Consider the following 21,668-nt stretch of genomic DNA (forward strand, 5'->3'; position numbering starts at 1 on the left):
CTATTACGAGAACTTATTTTATTTTAATTATACTGAATTTTTTGGGTAAACAAAAGTCTATAATCAAGAATATTTCCTTCTTCCAGTTTAGGGAAATAAAATATATATGTACATTCAAAAATCGTATCAAATAAATTTCACCACAAATTAATAACATAAATATAACATTTTTTTTATAGGGAAAAATAAGTTTCTCTATATAGCTGAACAAATCTTGCAGCATAGAAAAAAAAAACATTCTCTATTTTCATTCACTACTTTATCAAAAATTAATGGGTGAAAAATGAACAGCTCAAGCCTCCTCATAATTTCTCAAAGGAGACACATACAACTCAATCAATTGAATAAAGAAAAAAAAACAGAACAAAAAGAGCAACCCCGCTGTATATCTAAAACCTAGAACTCTTGAGATATTTGGGTTGTTCCAATCATTTAATACATATGTTACATCGATGAACCGAACCGAATGGTTTGATTGATTTACAGAGTGAGGACATTTTTCATGCCCTCGCAGTATAAGACCTTGTAGTATTCTAGTGAGTTATTATACTTCGGTATAGCTCTCCAGTATGGCCTAAAAGACTATGATCATCATCTGATGAGGCTGAGTCCATCACCTTCCCAACCAAGCTTCAGCATTTGATCCACCACTTTCAAGCTCAACTGCAATCAACAACAGTAGGAAGATTCACAATCATGCCATTGTAATGTAAAATAGTAATGGTAAATAACTAAATTAAATCATTGCTGTTCACTGTTAACTTTACTTTTGATTAAATGGACAGGTAAATGTTTGAGCACTAGTGATTAACAAAGCTAACTTGCAATTTTGTGTCCGTATTTTATAAGAGAAACAGCAATTACCATCATCACTTTTCACTATTAAGTTTACACTAGGATGCTATTAATCGGATTAAACAGCATCCGACAGAAATAGGATTTTTGTAACAATGATAAGGAATGATTTTGAAAATGTAATATCTTATAGAATCAGGGAAAAACTTGGTTAGGAGTAATGGAAACAGAAGAATGAGAATAGAAATAGGAATGAGAATGAGAATGGAATGAAATAAGATTTAAAATAAGTAAAAACAAAAATATGCATTAGAATGGCCTCTCTTTCCACTTTTGAAAGGACTAGCCCTTCCACCAAAATAATGGAAAAGTCATTCCATTGGAATGACATGACATCCCACTATTTTAGTTTCAAACCAAATAAGGGAAATGAATGAAAATGGATTCATTTCCTTTCCCCCAACCAGCCTTTTAATAGCCTCAACAATGATCCCTCATTTGTACCAAGACTCTAATACTAGAACAATGAAAATTAACATATTGGACACATACTGAAGGGTCGGTGAAGATTATCAATTGCTTATCAGCAGTAGACACCAAAAGATTCGTATTATCCTTGTTTAAGGCAAGAGCAGTAATATCCTGTCCCTCTCCCAAGTTTAGGATATGAAAAATCTGCAAGAAATGAAAATTAGTAACTTGTTAACAAGGAATAAATCTGCAAAGGAAACTACCATAAATATGACGAGCAATAAATGTTTGATGAACATGCTAAGAAAAATAATATCCATGCCAGGAAGAGTATGCAAATGAACATAATGAGTTTAGGCCTGAGGCTGAGGCAGGCATGTAATGAAAAGACAACCAGAGTGGAAAAGTCAAAGACAAAAAGAAGATCCCTCACTTCTTTCTCTCCATCAAAATCATACATGAGACTTTGTTAAAAAAAGAAAGAAGGTATTTCACTTATGGCCTGAAGTCATAGTTTAGCCTAGGAATTTGTAATGTATCATTTTGAACCCTGAACTGTGTTTTTATCTTTAGTTTTGGTCCTTTAAATTTCATATGTCAAGTTGGCCTTTGAACTATGTTTTTTTAGGTTATTGGTTTGGCTTATGAGCAATGTTCACCTCGCAACAGGATTCTATCATTACCTTCAAAGTATGCAGATCCAAGAAGCAGATTGAAGGTGATGGAACATCCAATCTATTGCCTTCATCACAATCCTGATTCATATTATCTAATCCATGCTTCTTCAATTTTGAGTCCCAGCTATTGTTGGAGGGTCCATCATTTTCCATACGTGTGTTAATGCCAAGTAAAGCACTTTGTCCATCACTAGAAATTTCCATACAACTGATACCAGCAGAGAAGGGTAGTTGAACACTAGCAATCAGAGCCCCATTAAGACTAAAAGTACTTAGGCTATGTTGTGATTTGTTCCAAGTCATTATTACTCCCTCGGATGAAAGGCAGACAGCATTGGCCCTGACACCTGGCAACCTTCGTATCAATCGACCTTTTCTTATAGAATGCATCAAAACATCTGATGAATGGGAGCATGAAACAACAATTCCTAGATCTGAGCTAACACAACAACAGAGAATTTCGCTTTGGTGGCCTCGGAGGACATGTATGGGACCTTCAATATGACGTCTCCTGTTTTTGTCTGCCAACAGGTTTGATAAATTACTACTGCTGGTTGAATTTGCTGTACCAGTCCCAGTCAGAGGTTCTGATATGCTACTTGAGCCAGAAGCAAATGCCCTGCGTATTCTCCAAAGTAACACAGTAGTATCCCGGCTTCCTGAAACAAGGTAGCTGCTGTCAGGTGATAGACCAAGGCAAGTAACTGGAGAACAATGTCCATGTGCTGTCTCTAATGTTTTTGCTCCATCTGAAGATACTAGCTTGATACTGTTATCCACATGTCCACCTAGTTAAAAACCAGAAAGACTGTTAGTTCTGTCATCATGATCATCTTCTCATACATCAAACTTAATCTTAAACAAACAAAACAAATTAACTAGATGGACAGTTATATAGGAGTTTTACAATAATACAGAAACACACAATGAATATGTAAGAAAAATTAAAAGCTGGAAGAACTTGTAAAACTCAATTAATATTATTACCAGATAATTTTCGTACTAATTCAAGGTTCATCTTCAAGTTCAACTAATGAAAGTTAGGCGTGTTATTAATCAACTGACCCTTTTTTTTTTTTTGCTTTGCTCTTTTTTCTTGTACTTGTGTTACCTAGTGTGAGTTAAGGTTCTATATCATTTTATTGTGTAATTTTTATTTATATATCTTTTGAAACAAAACTACTTGTGTGTTACATTCATTATAATAGTATATTAGGATTTTTTTTTATAACAAAACCTCGGAATTTGTTTAGAATTTATATACTTTCCAGGTAGATATATATTAATAAAGACATCACACTACAATAGAAAAGCCATTTAAAAAACCTGTGGTAGCTAAATGTTGCTAATAATGAAAGAAGGATTTCATTTAAGGATCCATGCTGCAAAGAATGTTGGAATATGAATTCTTCTACGTATGCAAGTACCCACAACCAACATGAGATAGGATCACACTAAATTTTAGATTTCTGAACTTACATTGTATCTATGGTTTGAAGGGAAAGTACTTTTCGAGGGTTATATGCATAAGAATCTTATACTTAAGATAAGAGCTCTAAAATGTATTCCAGTTTACCTCCCTTTTGATACGGCCATCACTTTTTTCATGCCAGGAAGATAGATTCACATAATCAATTAATGAAAAGTAAAATTAAGGAGGTAAAGATCGAGATTTAAAAATATTGGTACTTACCAGTGATAATTTCTTTAGCGCAAGTAATGGAAACTATAGCAGAGCTTCTAATTCCAGAAGTAGCAAATGCCAGTGCTTGAGGGAAATTCCAGTCATCAGAACCAGATCCAACTGGCCCTTTGAACATTCGCATAAATGTTCCACCACTGGAACTCACTGTAGCCCTTCCATGTTGAAAGAGAAATGGTGTACCCTGGCCATCAGGTGTGTTTGGTTGCCACTTGTGCTGTGCAACATGAGCTGCTGGTGCATTTATATCCACAACTACAACAGTATCTGAGGAAGCATGAATGGCAGCAGCTGGTAGATTGCAGCGTTCAGGTGCAGGAACAGCATATGGTTTGACCTCTTTGGGGTTCCGAAATATGGTCTATAAGGAAAACAAGTCATCCCAAGTTCCCAACAAACATTCAGTGCATATCCTAAACCAGAGTCCCAGATACAATGCAAACCAAATCGAAATAGAGGTTTCAACAAAAACAAAGCCGATCTACCTGCAAATGAAGAACATCTGCTAATGGCATCCTCTTCCTATGAGGAACAGTAAGAAGTTGGGATGGGGTTTGTCCAAAGTAAGCAATCTGATCTTGTGTGGCACGTTGTTGTACCTTTTATGTAAAAATAAATTGTGAAAAATTGAATAAAACAACAATCAATATTATCAGAAGTACCGGAAAGGGAATTGGACTTACTGGATCTGAGATCTTATCAATATCAACAGTCCCTTCATATGTGACGTAGAAAAAAACATTATTAGCTGATATAGCTTCTTTCCCTCGTTGCTTATACCTGAATAATCCAAAGAGCGAATGCCCAACACAAGTTAGAAACAAAAAAGATTTTATATCTGCATCACTCACCAAGGTATAAAAATAAAAATTAGAAAACAGAAAGAGAAAGAGAAAGAAAAAAAATAACAGTGACATTGTATATATAAAAATATCAATTTTCTATTCTACAAAGTAAGAACTAAGAAGCATACCCAAATATGAGATCAATCCACTCATGAAGATGTGCAGAGACATGTTCACTCTCAAGAGCCATTCGATGCTTGTGAATGAAATCAATAGGATTTTCAGCCCAGGGAGGCAATTTAACAGAATCTGGTAATGGACATCAAAACATACAGCATTCAGCTTTCAGTTTATATTTGCCTTGAACAATTCATCATTTCCACCAACAAGATTTAGTTAACATACCAAGCTTTCCACCTAATTGTGTCGTACCAAAATCTATTGAATTCTCATTGGTTAAGATCTCAGGCAGGTAAAATAATTCTGGAACCTATACACAAAACAAAATGCACTACATCCATTTCAGACACATTAAAACCTCTGCGCAAGCAATCGTACTAAAATGATCAAAATGAACACCATACCAATTCCTTCACATCACTCATATCTTCAATAACTCCATTCCAAGTTGCAACAATATCTGAAAACATCCGATCTGCATGATCAAACTTTCCACCTTGCAGTTGAATTGAAAGAGTCGTAAATGGTTCCACTCTAAAAAGATAATACAACACCTGTAAGAAAATTAAAATTGTAAAATCCTGAAATAAAAGAACTGACAGGAACTCTCTTAATAGGATAAAAGAGAGGCATTAGTGATGCTACCATTAGTAATGTACCTAGTGAGAATCAAAACAAGCATAACATGAGATGAAATATAAAGGTACTAATGACCATACAAAAGAATGTGAGCACAGCACAGCATTTATATTTTTAACAATATATTGAGGGAGAACTCATATTAAGCCTTCTACAAGGAACCAGCAATCTTCATGAACACAAGGTATAAATCTGACAGCTTGCATCAAATATACCGTACTTGATAAAGCAACCAACTTTAAGAAGGAAAAGAAAACCTACTGTTCCAGCACTTGAATAATGTGAACCATAATGGAATTTGGGGATAACTGGATCCTCAAAGCTGGAATATCTCTCTTGAAATTTTTTCAGTCGATCAGGATTTAGTGCACCAACAGGCTGCACGAAAATATGAGGTTTAATCACAGAAACTATAAAATTCATGAATGCATTAAAAGAAGTGCAAAATCATACAACCTTGGAAAGATCTCTGTATGAGGAAGGGTCAGCAAGATCCAAACTCTTTGAAGTGTAGTCAGAAAGAATCCAGGGGAAAACAGGATACTGCCAAAAAAAAAATAAGGGACTAAGGGATAGACTCGAAGAACTTATCTAATATAAAATGAAAGTATATCCAAGGAAATTCACCTGCGTAATGTCATTATAACTACGCCCAGCTAATGTATTGAGCTGCATTAAGTACTCAAAATTGCTGATCTGCACCAGTGTATTCCACTAGTTATTTTCCCTTATCGAATGAATATTGAAAGGGGAAAAAAACTATTTATAAGTTTTCAAATCGAAAACTCAAGTGCTAAATATCATCTAATCTCATTCTAAATTCATACCTCCCACCTAGCCCAGCGCTCCATAAGTTGAGTTCTTTCTAAAAGTTGTTCAGGTCTCTACAAAAAAGATTAAAAGATGAGTTCAAACATTTTATCAAAAAAGACGGAAGCATAAAAGTTAGTCATTTACACGCACCAAGCATAAAAATGTCAACCCAATATATGCATATGTATGTGCTGAATCAATAACTGATATAAAATAAGAGGTTAATTGCTTAGTACTCGTTTTATACATTTAAGAGTAAATAGCAGCTAAAATACCCAATGTTTCTAAAATATTGCACTTTTGTACCCAAATTTTTTCTTTTATGGAAAAAATACCCAAAGTTGCTCGAATATAGCATTTAAATACCCAAACCTTTTATTTTACGGAAAAATACCCAAAAATTTTAAAATGTAGCATTTAAATACCTAAATAGTTCAAAATAATTTTGTTTAATCATTTTTTTCTATTTTAAAAGTATTTTAGCTATGTGATTTTTTAAAAGTTTGGGTATTTAAATACTACGATTTAAATACCAAAAGATCGGTTACAAGAAAGAACTCCAGATAAATACAGTTCCCATAACCACTAGTGGATGCAATTATAATGACAAGATTATGGTCGAACCTGAGTTGCCAGATAAATATTGTTTAGATGAGGAGGACGAGCTTGTACAATAGCTCGATATGCATTTCTTCGCCCTTCCGTACTCTGAGACAAAAATATAGGGTGGGGAGAAGGCCAGGAATGACAGCAGATACATCAGAAGGTGACTTTAAGGATCGCAAATTATTAAAATGTCTCTACAACTAATGTGAAATATTCCATAAAAATATATCTGAATGAACATAAGGCAAATAGTACCGCAAAATCAAAGAAGAAGTTTGAACGGTCAACCATAAAAAGTTCCAAAGCACTTCTTCTCAAGAGATATCTGCAACAGAAACAATGTTTGAATTCAATTAGAGACAAAACGGAAAGCAGAAAGATACAAATATGAGACGCATAGCAGTGACTTCATTTGTATTGTACATAATCAGGCAGATAGCAATAGCAAACAGAAATCATCAGTACAAGCACAACGAGGGGCCAATTCATTCTATTCGGAATGAAAGATACCAATATGCAGATGACAAAAATTAGGTCCAGAAATGATTAGCCTGCACAACAATGAATATCCCTACATCAACTATATTCTGGTATTTGTCTATACAGATTTATAGTCTATCTTCAAGTAACTAAGACACTCTTGAACAGTGTTATGTAGATTTTCTCTTACATTATAAAGCATAGGCAACATTATACTAGAACACCTTCAACACGAAATCATTTCACACATCAATCATTAAAATACTGGATGGTTTTACCAAAAGATTAATGAGGTCAAAAATCAAAGGCAATTAAAACCAAGCAAAAGAGAGGAGAAGAAAAAAAAAGGTTATTTTTTTCTTGTTGGGTGGATAAGTCCAACCAATGAACCAAAAATCAGACAGCTAACCAAAGTAAATTGAGCCATAAGAAATAACCAAACCTAGTTTTGGAAGATACAACTTTAGTAAAATAATGTGAATTCTGTCTTTCCTTCAAGGAGAAAAAGAGCTGATTATTCACTAATGTAGCAAGACACTTCCAAGGAACCACAACAACAGACTGAAGTGTATAATTTGCAAATCAGAAAGCTAATTCTCAAATTAGTGTATTGTCAAAAGTAAAAAATCTACAAGAGCAAAGTAGTAACAGTAATATAATCTACAGTTAATTCACCTTCTGCTATAAATTTGATGAAGGGAAGACATCAACCAGCTCCGATCCTTTTCTTCATCTTTCAGTTCCATGCAATCTATTCCATCCACAGCAGAATTGTTCTCACTGTTATCAACTAAAAAATTAATTCTTCTAGTTGTTACCTGAAAGAAGTTGTCAATTCCATAAACTTTGTAAGCTGATAGTATAGAAGACACAGATACAATCAACTTTTTTTAGAGAAGTTGCCAGCTCAGAACAACAGAAATATCATATCTTATTTCGATTTTTTCTCTTAATAAATTATAAGAAGAAAAGTGTATTTTTATGTGAAAGAGTACATGGTAAAAAAAAATGAAAGAGCGCAGAGTCCCCATCCAAGAAACAGAATGTTGAACAAACACCATAAATAAATATTCCAATTCAAAGACAGAAAAGAATATCTTTAAACTCCTTGAACCTAACAGCCAGCAATAAAACCCAGAGTTAAACGATATCCCATAGGACCTCTACCTCATACAACTCTTATCAAATTCTCTAATTCCTTTCTACAGTATGATCACCAAACCAAAATTCATGAGCTTAAACCCTGCAATCTTTGGGAGGCAGTACACTCTAGTACATTGCTAGGTAAGTCACTTCTTCGCAAAAAATCCCCAAAAGCAATAGGTATTAAATTAGTACTAAAAGAAATAGATATTTTGCAAAAGGATATCATGCACATGCTTAATAGAGTTACCTGAAAGGTTCCACGAATAACTCTTAGTGGCCGAACCATTGATGAAGGAAGCTCAAGAACAATTCTTTCATCAAGTTCACTTGGAACAAACCCAGGGGGGACTGCTGAACTTTCAACCAAGTCATGGTCATTAGCAAGTCGAATATCACCAGATTCAACTGGAACTTGTAGGGTTTGCTCAGCAGTCACAGATAGCCGTGATTGATTCTCCCCACTTTCATCAATACCATAGGACCTGCCATCCAAATTATGAATTTCCAGATGTTCATCATCTTCATTTACCACATCCATTGAAATTGCTTCTGCTGCCAGAATAGGAGCACTTGATGAATTTATAACATTTTCTTTTTCTTCTTTCTTGTTAATATGATCCTCGTAATTGGCAGCTGCACCAAAATGATCCGAGCCTACATAATTTTTCCTTAAGCAACACCTCATCCTAGATGAACTTTCCATAAAATCAAGCTTCCAGAAAACCTGTGGAATGTTAAAATAATTATAAGTGAATATCAATAGTAAAAATCTCAAAATGATACAGCAAGGCTCAAATGCCATTACAATATGCAGTCATGCTCAGCAATAACAGTTTTAAGATTGCAAACTAAGATTGTGTGATAAGAAACCAATGAGTGTAATAAAAGTATAAAACAATAGAAATCAGAATAAACATGGAACAATTTCGGCAGATCAGTTTAAATAGCGAGTCTTGTTACATACACGTGGAGGACTGCATAATTGTTCCCTGAAGGGCCCAAAAAGACAATTCATTTCTATCAGGCAATGGATGAGCTTGCGCCATGCACGAACTCCATTGCCTAAACGATGGTGAGCGATAACATCAACTCGAGCACGCCTATCAACCTGTAGAACAAAGAACATAAATAAAGTGTGCCACATAAAGTAGTGAATATAAAAGAGAATAAACACAAGTGAACCTCGGATCTTTGAATGTTTCTTGCTAAAGCAAAACTTGCAACAAGGACAGCAATAAACTTATAGGATAATGCATTAAAATCCTTTCCATAGACTGATTTTGTATCAACAGGTTGCAGACACTCCATCCAAGCAACTCCCATTGCTTCAGCAACATTCCATCTCTTCACCCTTTCCATGTCACTAGCATTCCTTCGTTGTGCAGATGTGGCCATAGCCACAGCACTGAGGCCTCTCCCAGAACCGATTTTGGCATTCCGCTCTAGATCGCGTGCCGCAGCTAATGCAGCAGCTTTTGCAGCAGCCTTATCCTTTGGAAGACCTGGTAATTTGTTAGGAGCATCTGAAGGCTTTTGAAAACTTGAAAAAGTATGAAGTCTAGCAGTTTTACGCTCAAGTAATGAAGAGTCACGCTTAAGCTGAGATGTTGAAACAGGAGCTGGATTTTCCCCACCAGAGGCACCAGCAGCAATCATTGCCAGGGCCATTGCTGCGGGTGGAGATGCAAAAGCAGCAGCCCAAGCTGGAGAGACCATTGCCAGAGCAGCCTGAAAGATAAAGAAAAGTGGAATCATTTGACAAAGACATGTGAGAAAGAAGTCTATTAAACTTCCTTTTAGTAAGAAACAAAAGACAACCTCTGTATGAAACATACCAAAAATGACAATATCTTACATAAACATCATTCTACAAAACAAATATAATATTCACAATGAAGAATGTATAACTGTTCAGAGTATTGTAATCAACGCCAAAAAATTAGCATTACTTTCACAAAAAAATTTGACAAGTACAATTTTCTCCATCATTCAAAACATAACAACAAGAGCTAATAGATTGATAGAAAATGTTCAATCAGATGTTTAAAAGATTTCAAAATAGAAACTTTTAAAGACAACTAAAATAACCTCTATGGGGAGGGAATCAGCAGCTAATGCACGGTCATCAACAGTAAGAGGATTCAATCCATCAGCAGTTGCAAGTTCATGAATTCCAGCCAAAAGTGGCCTCCATCTCCTCAAAACAGCAACAAATGGAGGTATAATGGCCTCAAGATACAGTTTACGAAGATCTTTTCTGTCCCTGCCTACTGCGTGATAAACCTGCAAGATTCATACAGTAGTAGCATTCAACAAAAAACAGCTACCAAAAGTATAATATTTGTATGAAAAAGGGGAGGGTGTGTGTGTGTGTGTGTGTGTTAAAACAACTGTTATATCACTAAGTTTACATGAGAGAAAATATTCTTCCTTTGGATGAGAAAGGTAACCAATGGGAGCTTTTGTATATGAAGTCCAAGTAAGAGAAAGGAAAAACAAACGAAAAAAGTACTTACATACATATATATAAATAGAAACTATACTAGTACATGTAGACAAAAATCTACTTGTGATTTTTTTTATTGCCAAATAATATCTTGAAAGTTAGTACACAAAGAACTAACCTCAGAATAAAGAACACAAGAAGCTACCAACACTCGCTGTCTCTTAGAATCCGAAATTGGCATGTTTAGAATGGGCGAAAGCACACTGTAAACAGTAGTATGTATTTGCTCAGGTTGACTATATTGGAAGAAGGTAACAGCAGGACACAACAAAATAGAGTTTGAAGATGACAGTAATCACATAAGAACTTGATAAAAAAAAATTCAGCAGATGAATTCACAAAAAACATACTTATGTCATCACATTATTATGACTTTTCCATTCTCAAATATTTTTTAAAGGTAAATATTTCATCTATATTTCTTATCTCAAGACTGTAGTAAATATATTATGTTCGCCCAGTTCCACCATACAGTAATATATTTTTCCCCTTTTCTTTTTATTAGCTTGTTGATACATTCCATCATCTTTCTTTTGATGGCCACCTAGCATATATTGATTGTATGATATATTCCATCATGTAAAAAAAAAAGTTAGGCCAAACAGGGATATAACGTGACAATTATAGCACTCAACTTCCCCATATCTATAACTCTTGACAAGGAATAGAGAGAAATATAACAAATCAATTAGACAAAGATGTCCTGGTAATTTTTTGTTTAAGATAAATTTCACCTACCAGAGAAATCAAGACATTTTTATTGTTACAATAGAAACCCATGAGAATGAAAGGTACAGATTAATTACCTCCACAACAAAGCTGAGCGTGGTTTCCTTCCTTCTGATTTTGCATCATCTATACTAACATTCCTCAAGAACATACTATCTTCACCATTATCTTCTTCCCTCATAGAAAGAAGAACCATTCGAAGCATGCATAAGAATGGCTGATCACTGTCCAATAACTGGTAAAGAGATGACATGCCTCCCATTCCAGTACCTGATCCACCACCTATACCAAGACCACCACCAAGTCCAGATTCATCCAACAGTAAAGCTTGGAGCATGGCAACAGATTTCTTTACCAAAGGCAGTTCAACCCAGTTTCCATTTGCATCTTTTTCTATTGCAGACTTCCAAGATTCCCAGCCACTGCCACCACCGCCAAAGGGAGCTTCTTTTGAAGGAAGGCCTACACCATACCACAGTCGGCTCCTATACTTCCAACCCTCAGCCAAATCCAAAGCACAGCTTCCATATGAAACAAAAGCACAGGAAACAGATTCATAAGGCTCAGCTGCAGCAGCAGCAGTAAGACTTTCCATCACTGTTGCAGAGACTTGACCATTCACATCAGCTATAGAAGTAAGAACCTGGTCACCATCTCAAAAGAATTAAACTTGATAATTGCATATGAGTGTAAAATATCATTAAACTATATGGAGAAAAAAATTAGAGAACCCGGGTCAAAACAATATAGGAAGTCAAGATCGAAAGAAAGATCAAGATTAAACTACAGGTATCAAGAAGTTGGGCCCCAAAGAATTATGAAGCCATGAATTATTATTTTTCCTTCAAAAGGAAACAAATCCTTCACAAGGATGTATTATATTAAAAAACAATGATTAATGCTTTATTTAAGAAAGACAAACAAACTGCAAGACAAATACAGATTCTTCAACAAGCAATCATCACCAGCTAAAGAAAAATTGAACCTACTTTGTTAAGCCCAACTGACATGACAGCAAGATAGCTATCAATATAGCTTTTACTTTTCCTTGCTTGGTGAAGGAATGGGGAGAAAAATATTAATTAATTGGTGATAAACAAATTTATCACATTTTAAAACATTTTGATAAATGAGAAAATGAAAAACATCATATTTATGATAACTATCCTCTAGAAGCCAATAATGCATTTACATGCTGATTTTCCTGTGTTATAGGGTAACCAAATGCTTACATCAACAGGTAGTCCCCCAGGGTCACTAGACAATGATCTGCAATCACCCACAGCTTCTAATGATCCATCGCCTGCCATACTAGATGAATTCAATCTATTGTTCAGGGGGGATACAAGAGAAAGGGGAGATTTGGAACCATCTGTTGGATGCGAAGCACAAGATTGTTTGCTTTGTAAACGTAAGTGATCCTCAACAAGCATTAGTATCACAATAGCATTCTCTACCAAAGCCACTGAAAGCTGAGCAGCATTCTCTGCTTCTGCCTTAGCATCTTTAGGTGATAATCCCTCAGCAGCTACTCCAGCAGCTGCTGCTGCAATAACTTGAATCTGCCACAAAAGAAAAGCTGGATGTAGATATTATTGAAATTCTTTATGTTAACTAACTTGAAGGAACAAAAAAAAATCCTCCTTGCATAAGAAAAAGGAATTGTTATAAAACCACGAGATGCCTGCTTCTAGAAGAAGAGTTGACAAGAACCAACCAAACCCCAAACCAATTTACTAAGGAAAGGAAGGGAAGAGGGGGGATGGAGGCATCAGCCTTCTCATCCTTATTGACTTAAAGAAAGATAAATGAAAGCACTAAAAGAGCTTCAAAGGTGACCAGTTAAGAAATCAAATTTGCCTTCCCAAAAAAAATAAAAAATAAAGGATCAAATTTACCTGAACCTGGAGTTCTCTGGCAGCAAAGTCTAACAAGCTACCCAAAAGCCTTCTTTTAAATATGGGCAGTGATTCTTCACGTCTTCAAAGATAAGCCATATTGTTTCATGAGAAACACAAAACATCATTAAGAAAGTAGTAAGCACAAAACTAAAAGACAAGACGTCCTCTGAAAGGCTAGCAACATACTTGTCTTTTCATACAGGGTATAATATTATTCATAATAAAGAATGATTACAACAACCCAAATACAAAAAGTCAGATCCCTCGTACACAAGAAAGAAAAAAAAATCAACGCATGGCATGAAGCAAATAAAGTGATTAATCAAACTATTCTAGTAGTTAGATGGTAAGGATCTGTGACTGTAAGAGGAATCTTCTTATTTTCTACAGTTTATACCTAATTCTTTGGTCTCCGGTGCTAGATCCACCAACAATAGAAAGCCACTCTGCACAATGAATTGTAGCTTCAATGTCCTGATGAAAGGAACCAAAAAAAAAGTATGAATAAACCCAACTAGAAAAAGAAAAGAAAGCAATTCTAGACATTATCAATATAACAATAATTGACAACAAACAAGGATGAGAACCAGAAGCAGTGTGCCCTAGAATATGCTATATGTAAATCTAAGCCAATTAGTAGAATCAGTATGAATCCACAACCATGGTATTCTGACATAAATGATAAGAGACCAAAGTGTGATATTTTATCTTTGCAACCATGAAAGCACCAAGACCTGTGCAAAACCATTGCACGCAGACGCCAAGTATCAACATCAGTAGATTACATAGTTCAAGTACATAATAAAAGATTGAAAAGGCCGCTTTGTTTTAACATGCGATAATTAATAAGAAAAATAAAACAAAAATTGAAAAACATGAAGTTAAAAAAAAATGTCAACCTTCCATCCATCCTTCTGGCGCATTGAATACTCCAACATTATAATAAGGAAGTTGTGTATCAGGTCCTCTATGTCTCCAAGGCTCACAGAATCAGAACTTTTGCTTGCATCCAACTGTAAAAAGAATTGAATTAGAATATATGAAAATATGAATATGGTGTATTCTTCTACGTTGCACCTAGGGCAGATGCAAAAGCTCTACAAAATTTTTGGGTCTTGTGCCAATTCAGTATGATCTCCAAGAACATTACCAGGAAAAATGTCAGAACATACACATGTACCACCAATGTTTCATACTTTTGTTTTTGAGTTAAAAAGTTCTTATATCACTCTCTTCCTGTGAGCTGAACCCTACAGCTCCCCTCAACTTAAGCAAACAGAAGATATAAAAGGAAAAAACTGCAATATACCTGCAACTGAAAAACAAAAAAACAAAAAAAAAACTTCAAAGCTGGATTGGAGGACATTTTACCTCATAATTGGAGATAAGAACCTCCAGAATCCATTCTGGCCATTCCTCCATTTTTGTAAGAGTGACTCTATTTTCTGGATGACTACATGTCAGAAACAGAAGATCCTGAAATCATATAAAAAAATGGAGCATCTGATATTACTTTCTCAATCACAATCACAATCACTTTCTGCTAAAAAAATGCAGGTGAGATTTAGATAAATATTACAGCATCAGAAACATGAAAGTGGTACCTGCAGTGCCCGGCTTTGAAAAGACCTAGATGCAAATGGAAGTGAACGTAGAAGAACCAACAAAAGCTGGGAGTGTTCAAACCGATGACCTGAATCATAAAAGTTCAGCCCATCATCTGTTGAAGAAGCATTGATCTGAAATCAAGTAGAGGAAAATAGGTCAATATATAGCATATACAACTTTCAACAAGTACAAAAATAATCAGTTGAGCAACCATATCAAAAGAATATATAATTTGTGCGTTGGATTTTCCATACCGATGCCCCAAATAATGCTGAATAGACATTGCCAGTCATAAGCCTTTTTGGTGCTGCTTGGAAAGCCTTTTGCAAAGCAAAAAGTAGAAGAGAAACTTTATCATCAAACATGGTACCACCTCCATCATGCAGTCCAGTTCCAAGAAAATTACTTGTGGCATCTGAGGAAGCACGTGAATCAAATCTTAAATGACCAGATGCTACCAAAGCCCCTAACAGCCCAATAATTCCAACAACAATCCCATCACTTTTGTCAACATTATAAACATTATTCCTTGCACTTTCTGCACTGATTGAAAGACTTATATCGCCCAGATTCTTCTTAATAAAAGGATTATCAGAAATAGAAATTGTCCTCTCAAAAGCCACATTTGGGGTAACAGCAGCAGAACTGATACTGCATATGGAGGTTTCAGATTCACCAACATTCTTTCTGGAACTCAGTTCCTTTTCATCAGATTCTATTTCATCCTCTGAAACCTTTAGAGAATCCTCACTTTCACCATCTTGCTCAGGTCCCTCGATCAACAAACTTTTGTCAGACTTGGTCAGGGATTCAAGAGTACTATAGTCACCAGTTTTGGCTTCCCGTTGCAGCAGAACTAGAAGTGTTTCCACCCCACCACAAGCTATAAATGCCTCTGCAAACGTATGAGATTTAGATGTATTTGGCTGTACCACCAAGCGGTAGAGCAGATGCAGCACCCTTGCAACCTAGAAGAAGAAATTATTAATAGAGCAGTCAGCATAAACTCATGTTGGTTAAAATGTTAGTCGTTAATGTATTTATATGTTCATATTTAATAACATTAACGGCAAATTTGACTCTTAATTGACCATATTTTTAACCAAAAAAAATAGAGGATACATGAAGCACAGCTCATACCATCAAGCATATCACCGTGACTTTAACTTCCTAACAGTCTTCTTTTTTTTAGTTGATAAGAAACAGAAACTTTATTGAGAAAACAAGCACATGATTGTAAGATAGAAAGGTATACTTTTAGAATATTAACCAATTGATGCAGTAGGACACAGTATCATGCATCCAAATTTCTATTTCATTGGGTTGCCAATTGGGGTAGCTCAAGTGGTTGGGTGAGTAAGTGTAGGATGATACAGATTTCAGGTCTATGTATAGATATCTTAACTACGTTCATAATCATGTAAAAGATCTAAAAGTTAGTGAACAAAGGATGAGAATTTAAGTTAATGCACTCATGTCTATTATCGCTGTAACACATCCACATATTAATTTCCCTATCAAATAATTACGAATACTAATTTCCCACACAAAATCCATTTCGCAAGCAAAAATTGTGATGAAAACAAGTGAGCAAGAACTAAGAAATCATATTCACTTCAAACCACGAAGAGGGCCAAGAGGCTCTCCAAGCTAAAAAGAAACATTTATACAAATGCCTTTTCTTCTTCCTAACAGTGGAGAATTGAGGAAATCAATTATGAACTTTAATTTTAGTCTAATGACTACAATTCCAGTAATATTATAAGGTATTTATTGTTTGTAAAATTATGAAGTCAACTGTGTCTCTTAGATTAAAATCAAATGTTCAAAATTGATCTTCCAACCAAAATAAAATACACACCGATGTTTCATATTTTTAAATCACTCTTGTTTTTCAAAATGGGACCACATTATTTTTTTATAGGTGGTTAAAAAATATGTCACATCTGATCAGTATTTGTATAAGAAGAGAGAAAGTTTAAGAGTATACATTATAAAATGCATATGAACTAAACATATTACCGACACTAAAACATTAATTCTATAGACTTAAATGGCAAAAGAGGTAATGTTGCATACAAAATTACCTGGTTGGGTTGTGGGCAGTCAACCATGAACCAAAGTAGACGGCGGACATCATCCGAAGCCAATGAAGGGGGTGCCGCTCCTATTAGAAGTTCAATTATCACCAGGAGTTCATCAACCAATGCATTCACTTCACCCACTGGTCGTGTTGCCTCGTTTAAAGAAAATGTATTCACCGAGTCTCTTTCACGAATTGTCCAGTAGCACCTTCTGCAGCCATCTAGAAGCAGCTGGAAGGCATTTGCATCTCGCATTACTGATGACTCAGTGAAAACCATGTCAGCAAGTGATGATAGAAGCTTCTTCTGTAGTCCATAATTACATAAGCTCCATATTTTTAGATCCAATAGCAGTGTACTAAAAAGCTGCACTTTAAGTACATGGTTATTTTTCTGAGACTGGCATAGGGAGACAACAGCTGCCACAAGTTCCTCATTTCCCACACCATTGTGTTTTCCAGTATCAAGGGATGACAAAGTTTGCAGAAGATAATTTAAGATTCTTGACAGAACTTCAGGTCCTCTGGCACGACATAACTCTTCATTGTTCCTGGGATGTTGAGTAGCCATAGAAATAATTCGGAATATTGGAGCAGCAAGAGAAGAAGTCGCTAAAGACAAAGAAGCATTATTCTGTTGTGGTTCTAGGCTGTCTTTATTCACATCACTCACTGCTAGAGGAAGTAAAGACATCGGACCACCATATGCTAGGGCCCATAAAGCCTCCACAGGTCGCATCCGTATAGCAATGTGGACCTGCCCAAGAACCTCTGCTGGCCGTCTGAGCATGCCTGAATCATCATAGACAGAAAAATAAACAGTGTAAAACAAACACAAATTCAACTGTGAACTGGAAGATAGATTCTCCCTTAAATTTTGACCCAGTAATCATAAAAAATATATATATAAAAATATTTTAAGTAGTATTTAAATTTTCTTTAATATATTGGAGAAAATAAATTTAATCCCTCTACCAATTCCCTAACAAGCATTCAATCACTTTGTGGCAGGTGGCAGGCTACAGAAACAAGTAAAAATGTTATAAGCTAATTAAAAGTTAAAGTCAATGGATTAGGGAAAGGGGGTAAGCGAGGTAGCATAGGAAATAAGATAAGGAAAATGAGAAAGAAAGGCATTTTCTTAAAAGAGGTGTGAATTGTTTATGCAAGATCAAAGTTTAGAGGGCTTCACTAGAAATTAAAGTACACAAATGTGCGGCTAGAAATGTTTAATAATATTGCAGCAAAAATAAATATATCCAAAAATCAATTGATGATAAAAGAAATTATTTGACCTGCAGCTCCACTCGGTGAAGCATCGGGACAAAATCGCCCACTAAGTAAACTGGGGTGATAGAGAAGATGAATACATCCTCCAATTTCTGCATCTAAAAGAGAACTTTCCTCTGCTATTCTTTGCACATATTCATTTGTTGCAAGCCATGGCAATCCTGCTCCTTGGCCAAATGAAGGAAGCATATCCCCCCCTCTAGACGACAACCGTGTCATCCTCTCAGGGCCAATCGGTTCCTTAAAAATATAGACAGGCCCCATCTCAGCAAACAAAGGACACTGGCGACGACGACGTTGTAAACCAGCAATTGTAGGAGGCGGGTTTGTTCCAATGCAACAAAATGCAAGCGGCTTGGAGATCCGAGGAAACTCAAAAGGTCGAGATTCATACAATGATCCATCAATATACAATCTCAGTTCACTCTCTGCTTTCCCAAGCAGCCCTTGTTTGCAAGTATGCTCTAGACCAATGAAGTACCAACACTGAGGCTTGAATGCATGAGTAAAATGTAAAGAAGCCTTCTTTCCCTTTCCGCTTCCACTTTCAACCACCAAAAACTGTGCATGGAAGTATGCCTCTATTCCCTGGTTGTCAGCAGACAAGAAACTGAACAGACGTGGCATATGTGCTGTTCCTTCGCCTGCAAGCGCACTGGCAGCAGCAGCAGCTGACATAGCTGAAGATTTTCCTGACTTGGCAGCAGCTGCAGCAGCTATTGCTGCAGCAGCCGTTGCTGTATTTAACGTATCTGCAAATGATTCGATGTAAATCCATGTTGCAAATGCATACCCATTAGTGAACGGCCATCGGCTTTCTCCTGGACCAAGCAAACCAGAGCTTTCACCATCAAACTCAAAAGTACATGCTGGTCCCTTTGACTCCTTTCCACTAACAGCCTTCTCCAAAGCAATCATTAAGCGAGTTGACCAAACAGTGGTAAGTGTTCTTGTAATGACTTGAAACCATCTATGCAAATCGATGACACTAAGGGAATGTCCTGCTAAGTATTGAATGCAGTAGCATAAAGGAGTTCCATCCCATCTCATTTGTTCTGTGGAACCAATATTCTGTACAAAAATGTTTTCTGCTGACCTTAAAAGCACTCCTAATAGACCAGCCATAGAGCACATTGCTCTGTTTCTTGTGCAAGCACGTAATATTGCAAGCAAACCCCTGACCATCCGTGTTCGAGGGGACATGAAACTATCACTATCACCTTCCCAAGGAAGCCAAGGGATAAGTTCACCTGCCACAATGGCAGCCCGAGAGTTCAGCATTACACTAGGAGGATTGCTCTCCCCATCTTCTTCAAAACTTTCAACACCACCCATTGTTGCAATGAGTGAATCAACTACAACTAAGGCAATGCTCTCCATTTCCTCCCCATTGCCAAAATTCTCTACCCCATTAACAATCTTCTTCAATTTTTCTAAACCTTCAGGCTTCCCCATAATAGCAGAATCTACCAGATGCAATAACTCCGGAGAGACATTTGGCATGGCAGCTTTTGGCTTTGGTTTAGCAGGTGAGCCAGCAGGAGAATATGAAGCATCCTCATACAAAGCAGAATCAATACTAGTAGATGAGGTAGATGGTTTGATAGAATCAAATTGTCTCTCTTGCTGAGAGTTCCAAGAAGGGTGATCATGTAGCATTTGGTCAATTGGGGAAGAACCTGATTCTGTTGTAAGTGTTCCAGATGAAAATTGTGCGACATCTTCAAACCCACCAGATGAGTATCTTGAATTTTCTGAATTTGATGACCGGTTTGAATCATGAACAGCAGCTTTCTCTTGATCTTTCAAAGAAACCTGCTCAAACTGATCATCATCCACGGATAAATTTACTGACTGCAACCCTTGCAAGACTGGATCATTGTCACTAATCAAAGTTATATCACCTCCAGTATTGATAATATTTTGATGATAAGAAGAACCTACATTTCCCTGTATACCACCAACTACTTCATGATTATTCAATTCCCTCCTAGAGATTTCCTCCACCTCCTTTATTTCTTCTTCTTCCATTATAATACCGCTTTACAAGTCATTCAAATAATATGCAAACAGAGGTACCTACAAAAAGAAGCAATAAGCAAGAGCAGCATATAACCGCAGAATATTATTGAGGATCATATCTTGTCTAATACACATGCACAACCAAATAGCATCGCTGACTTTGAGAAATATGGAAAAAGAGAAGGATATTATTTGGCTGCTAAATTACTTTTTAACTTTTTAAGGGAAACCAAATTCAGTACCAAATATGAAACAACTCCAACGGAAAATAATCATTTAGAAACAGTACCGATCAATTAATTTAATGAAGCATAAGAAATTCAGTTGCAGCTAAATTCAACCCCTCTTGCTACATGTTAACACTGTGAAAAAGTTGAACAATGATAGCTAACTTTCATTTTTCCACGCATTATTTCCCATTAAACAAACAGTGCCCTATCAAACCTATCTTGGTTTCTTGATGGTAAGTAATCACTCTTAAATTACTAATCAACTAAAGCACATACCATCCCCTATCAAACAATCCAAAGCATTAATCCCAGATCTCTTGGCCGTGTTTTTTCACTTCCGAGAAGCCAACTATCAAAGATTTTATACGTAAAAGCCCAAATCATGTTTATCATAGATCCACCACAATAAAATCCACCGCCACTCTTAACATCGTTTGAATTACCAAAATGAAGATCGATCTCCTCTGGCATTGTATAAACTGATCAATGCACCAGATCGAAAAGCTCCATACAGAATTTTCTTGCCACAATAACATATAAATAAATATTTATGTATTCATAGATAAAATGTGTATCTTAGAAGCTCAACACTGATCGAACCTCTAATTGAGAAATATACGTCAAAAGAAAATGCATAGATCATTAAAAATATATATTAGTATTGAAAAAATAAAAACCAATTAAAATTCATGCCAATGAAGGAAAATGGTCCGAACTTGTTACCTCGGAGAAGAGAAAATCCAATAAATTGGAGATCGTCGTACGATATTGGGCGCAGAAGAGAGAGAAAAGAAAATTATCAAGAAAGTGAAAGAAAATAAAGAAAGGAGGAAAAATAACTCAGAATCGATGAAAGAGGAAGAGAGAGAAGAGCGATTTGGGCGCGAGAGAGAATGGCAAATATAGCTAGTTATGGAAGAAGGCGTCTCTCTGGGTCTGGTTACCCAGTCAAAAATCCACATATTTTATTATTTATTTAACACATTTCTATCTCTTATTTAATTT

General features: G+C 35.9%; 1 protein-coding gene across 1 annotated transcript; it reads right to left on the reverse strand.

Moving 5' to 3' along the window:
• Positions 1-222: 222 nt before the first annotated feature.
• On the reverse strand, positions 223-21,599 carry LOC133796606 (BEACH domain-containing protein C2). Its single transcript, XM_062234187.1, has 32 exons — positions 21,387-21,599; positions 18,417-20,490; positions 17,126-17,913; positions 15,293-16,006; positions 15,035-15,169; positions 14,802-14,906; positions 14,330-14,443; positions 13,828-13,904; positions 13,428-13,509; positions 12,762-13,091; positions 11,607-12,172; positions 10,919-11,003; positions 10,383-10,577; positions 9,477-10,022; positions 9,259-9,402; positions 8,542-9,018; positions 7,824-7,966; positions 6,924-6,993; positions 6,687-6,770; positions 6,077-6,133; positions 5,877-5,945; positions 5,706-5,792; positions 5,511-5,627; positions 5,015-5,164; positions 4,836-4,920; positions 4,619-4,739; positions 4,329-4,425; positions 4,131-4,244; positions 3,637-4,006; positions 1,950-2,731; positions 1,348-1,470; positions 223-663 (listed from the first exon to the last, which is right to left on the reverse strand). The coding sequence occupies exons 2-32, from the start codon at positions 20,440-20,442 to the stop codon at positions 592-594; spliced, it is 8,925 nt and encodes a 2,974-aa protein (XP_062090171.1). The 5' UTR covers positions 20,443-20,490; positions 21,387-21,599; the 3' UTR covers positions 223-591.
• Between the last annotated feature and the right edge of the window lie 69 nt (positions 21,600-21,668).

The sequence above is a fragment of the Humulus lupulus genome, chromosome 8 (assembly GCF_963169125.1).
Source record: "Humulus lupulus chromosome 8, drHumLupu1.1, whole genome shotgun sequence".
Classification (NCBI taxonomy): domain Eukaryota; kingdom Viridiplantae; phylum Streptophyta; class Magnoliopsida; order Rosales; family Cannabaceae; genus Humulus; species Humulus lupulus.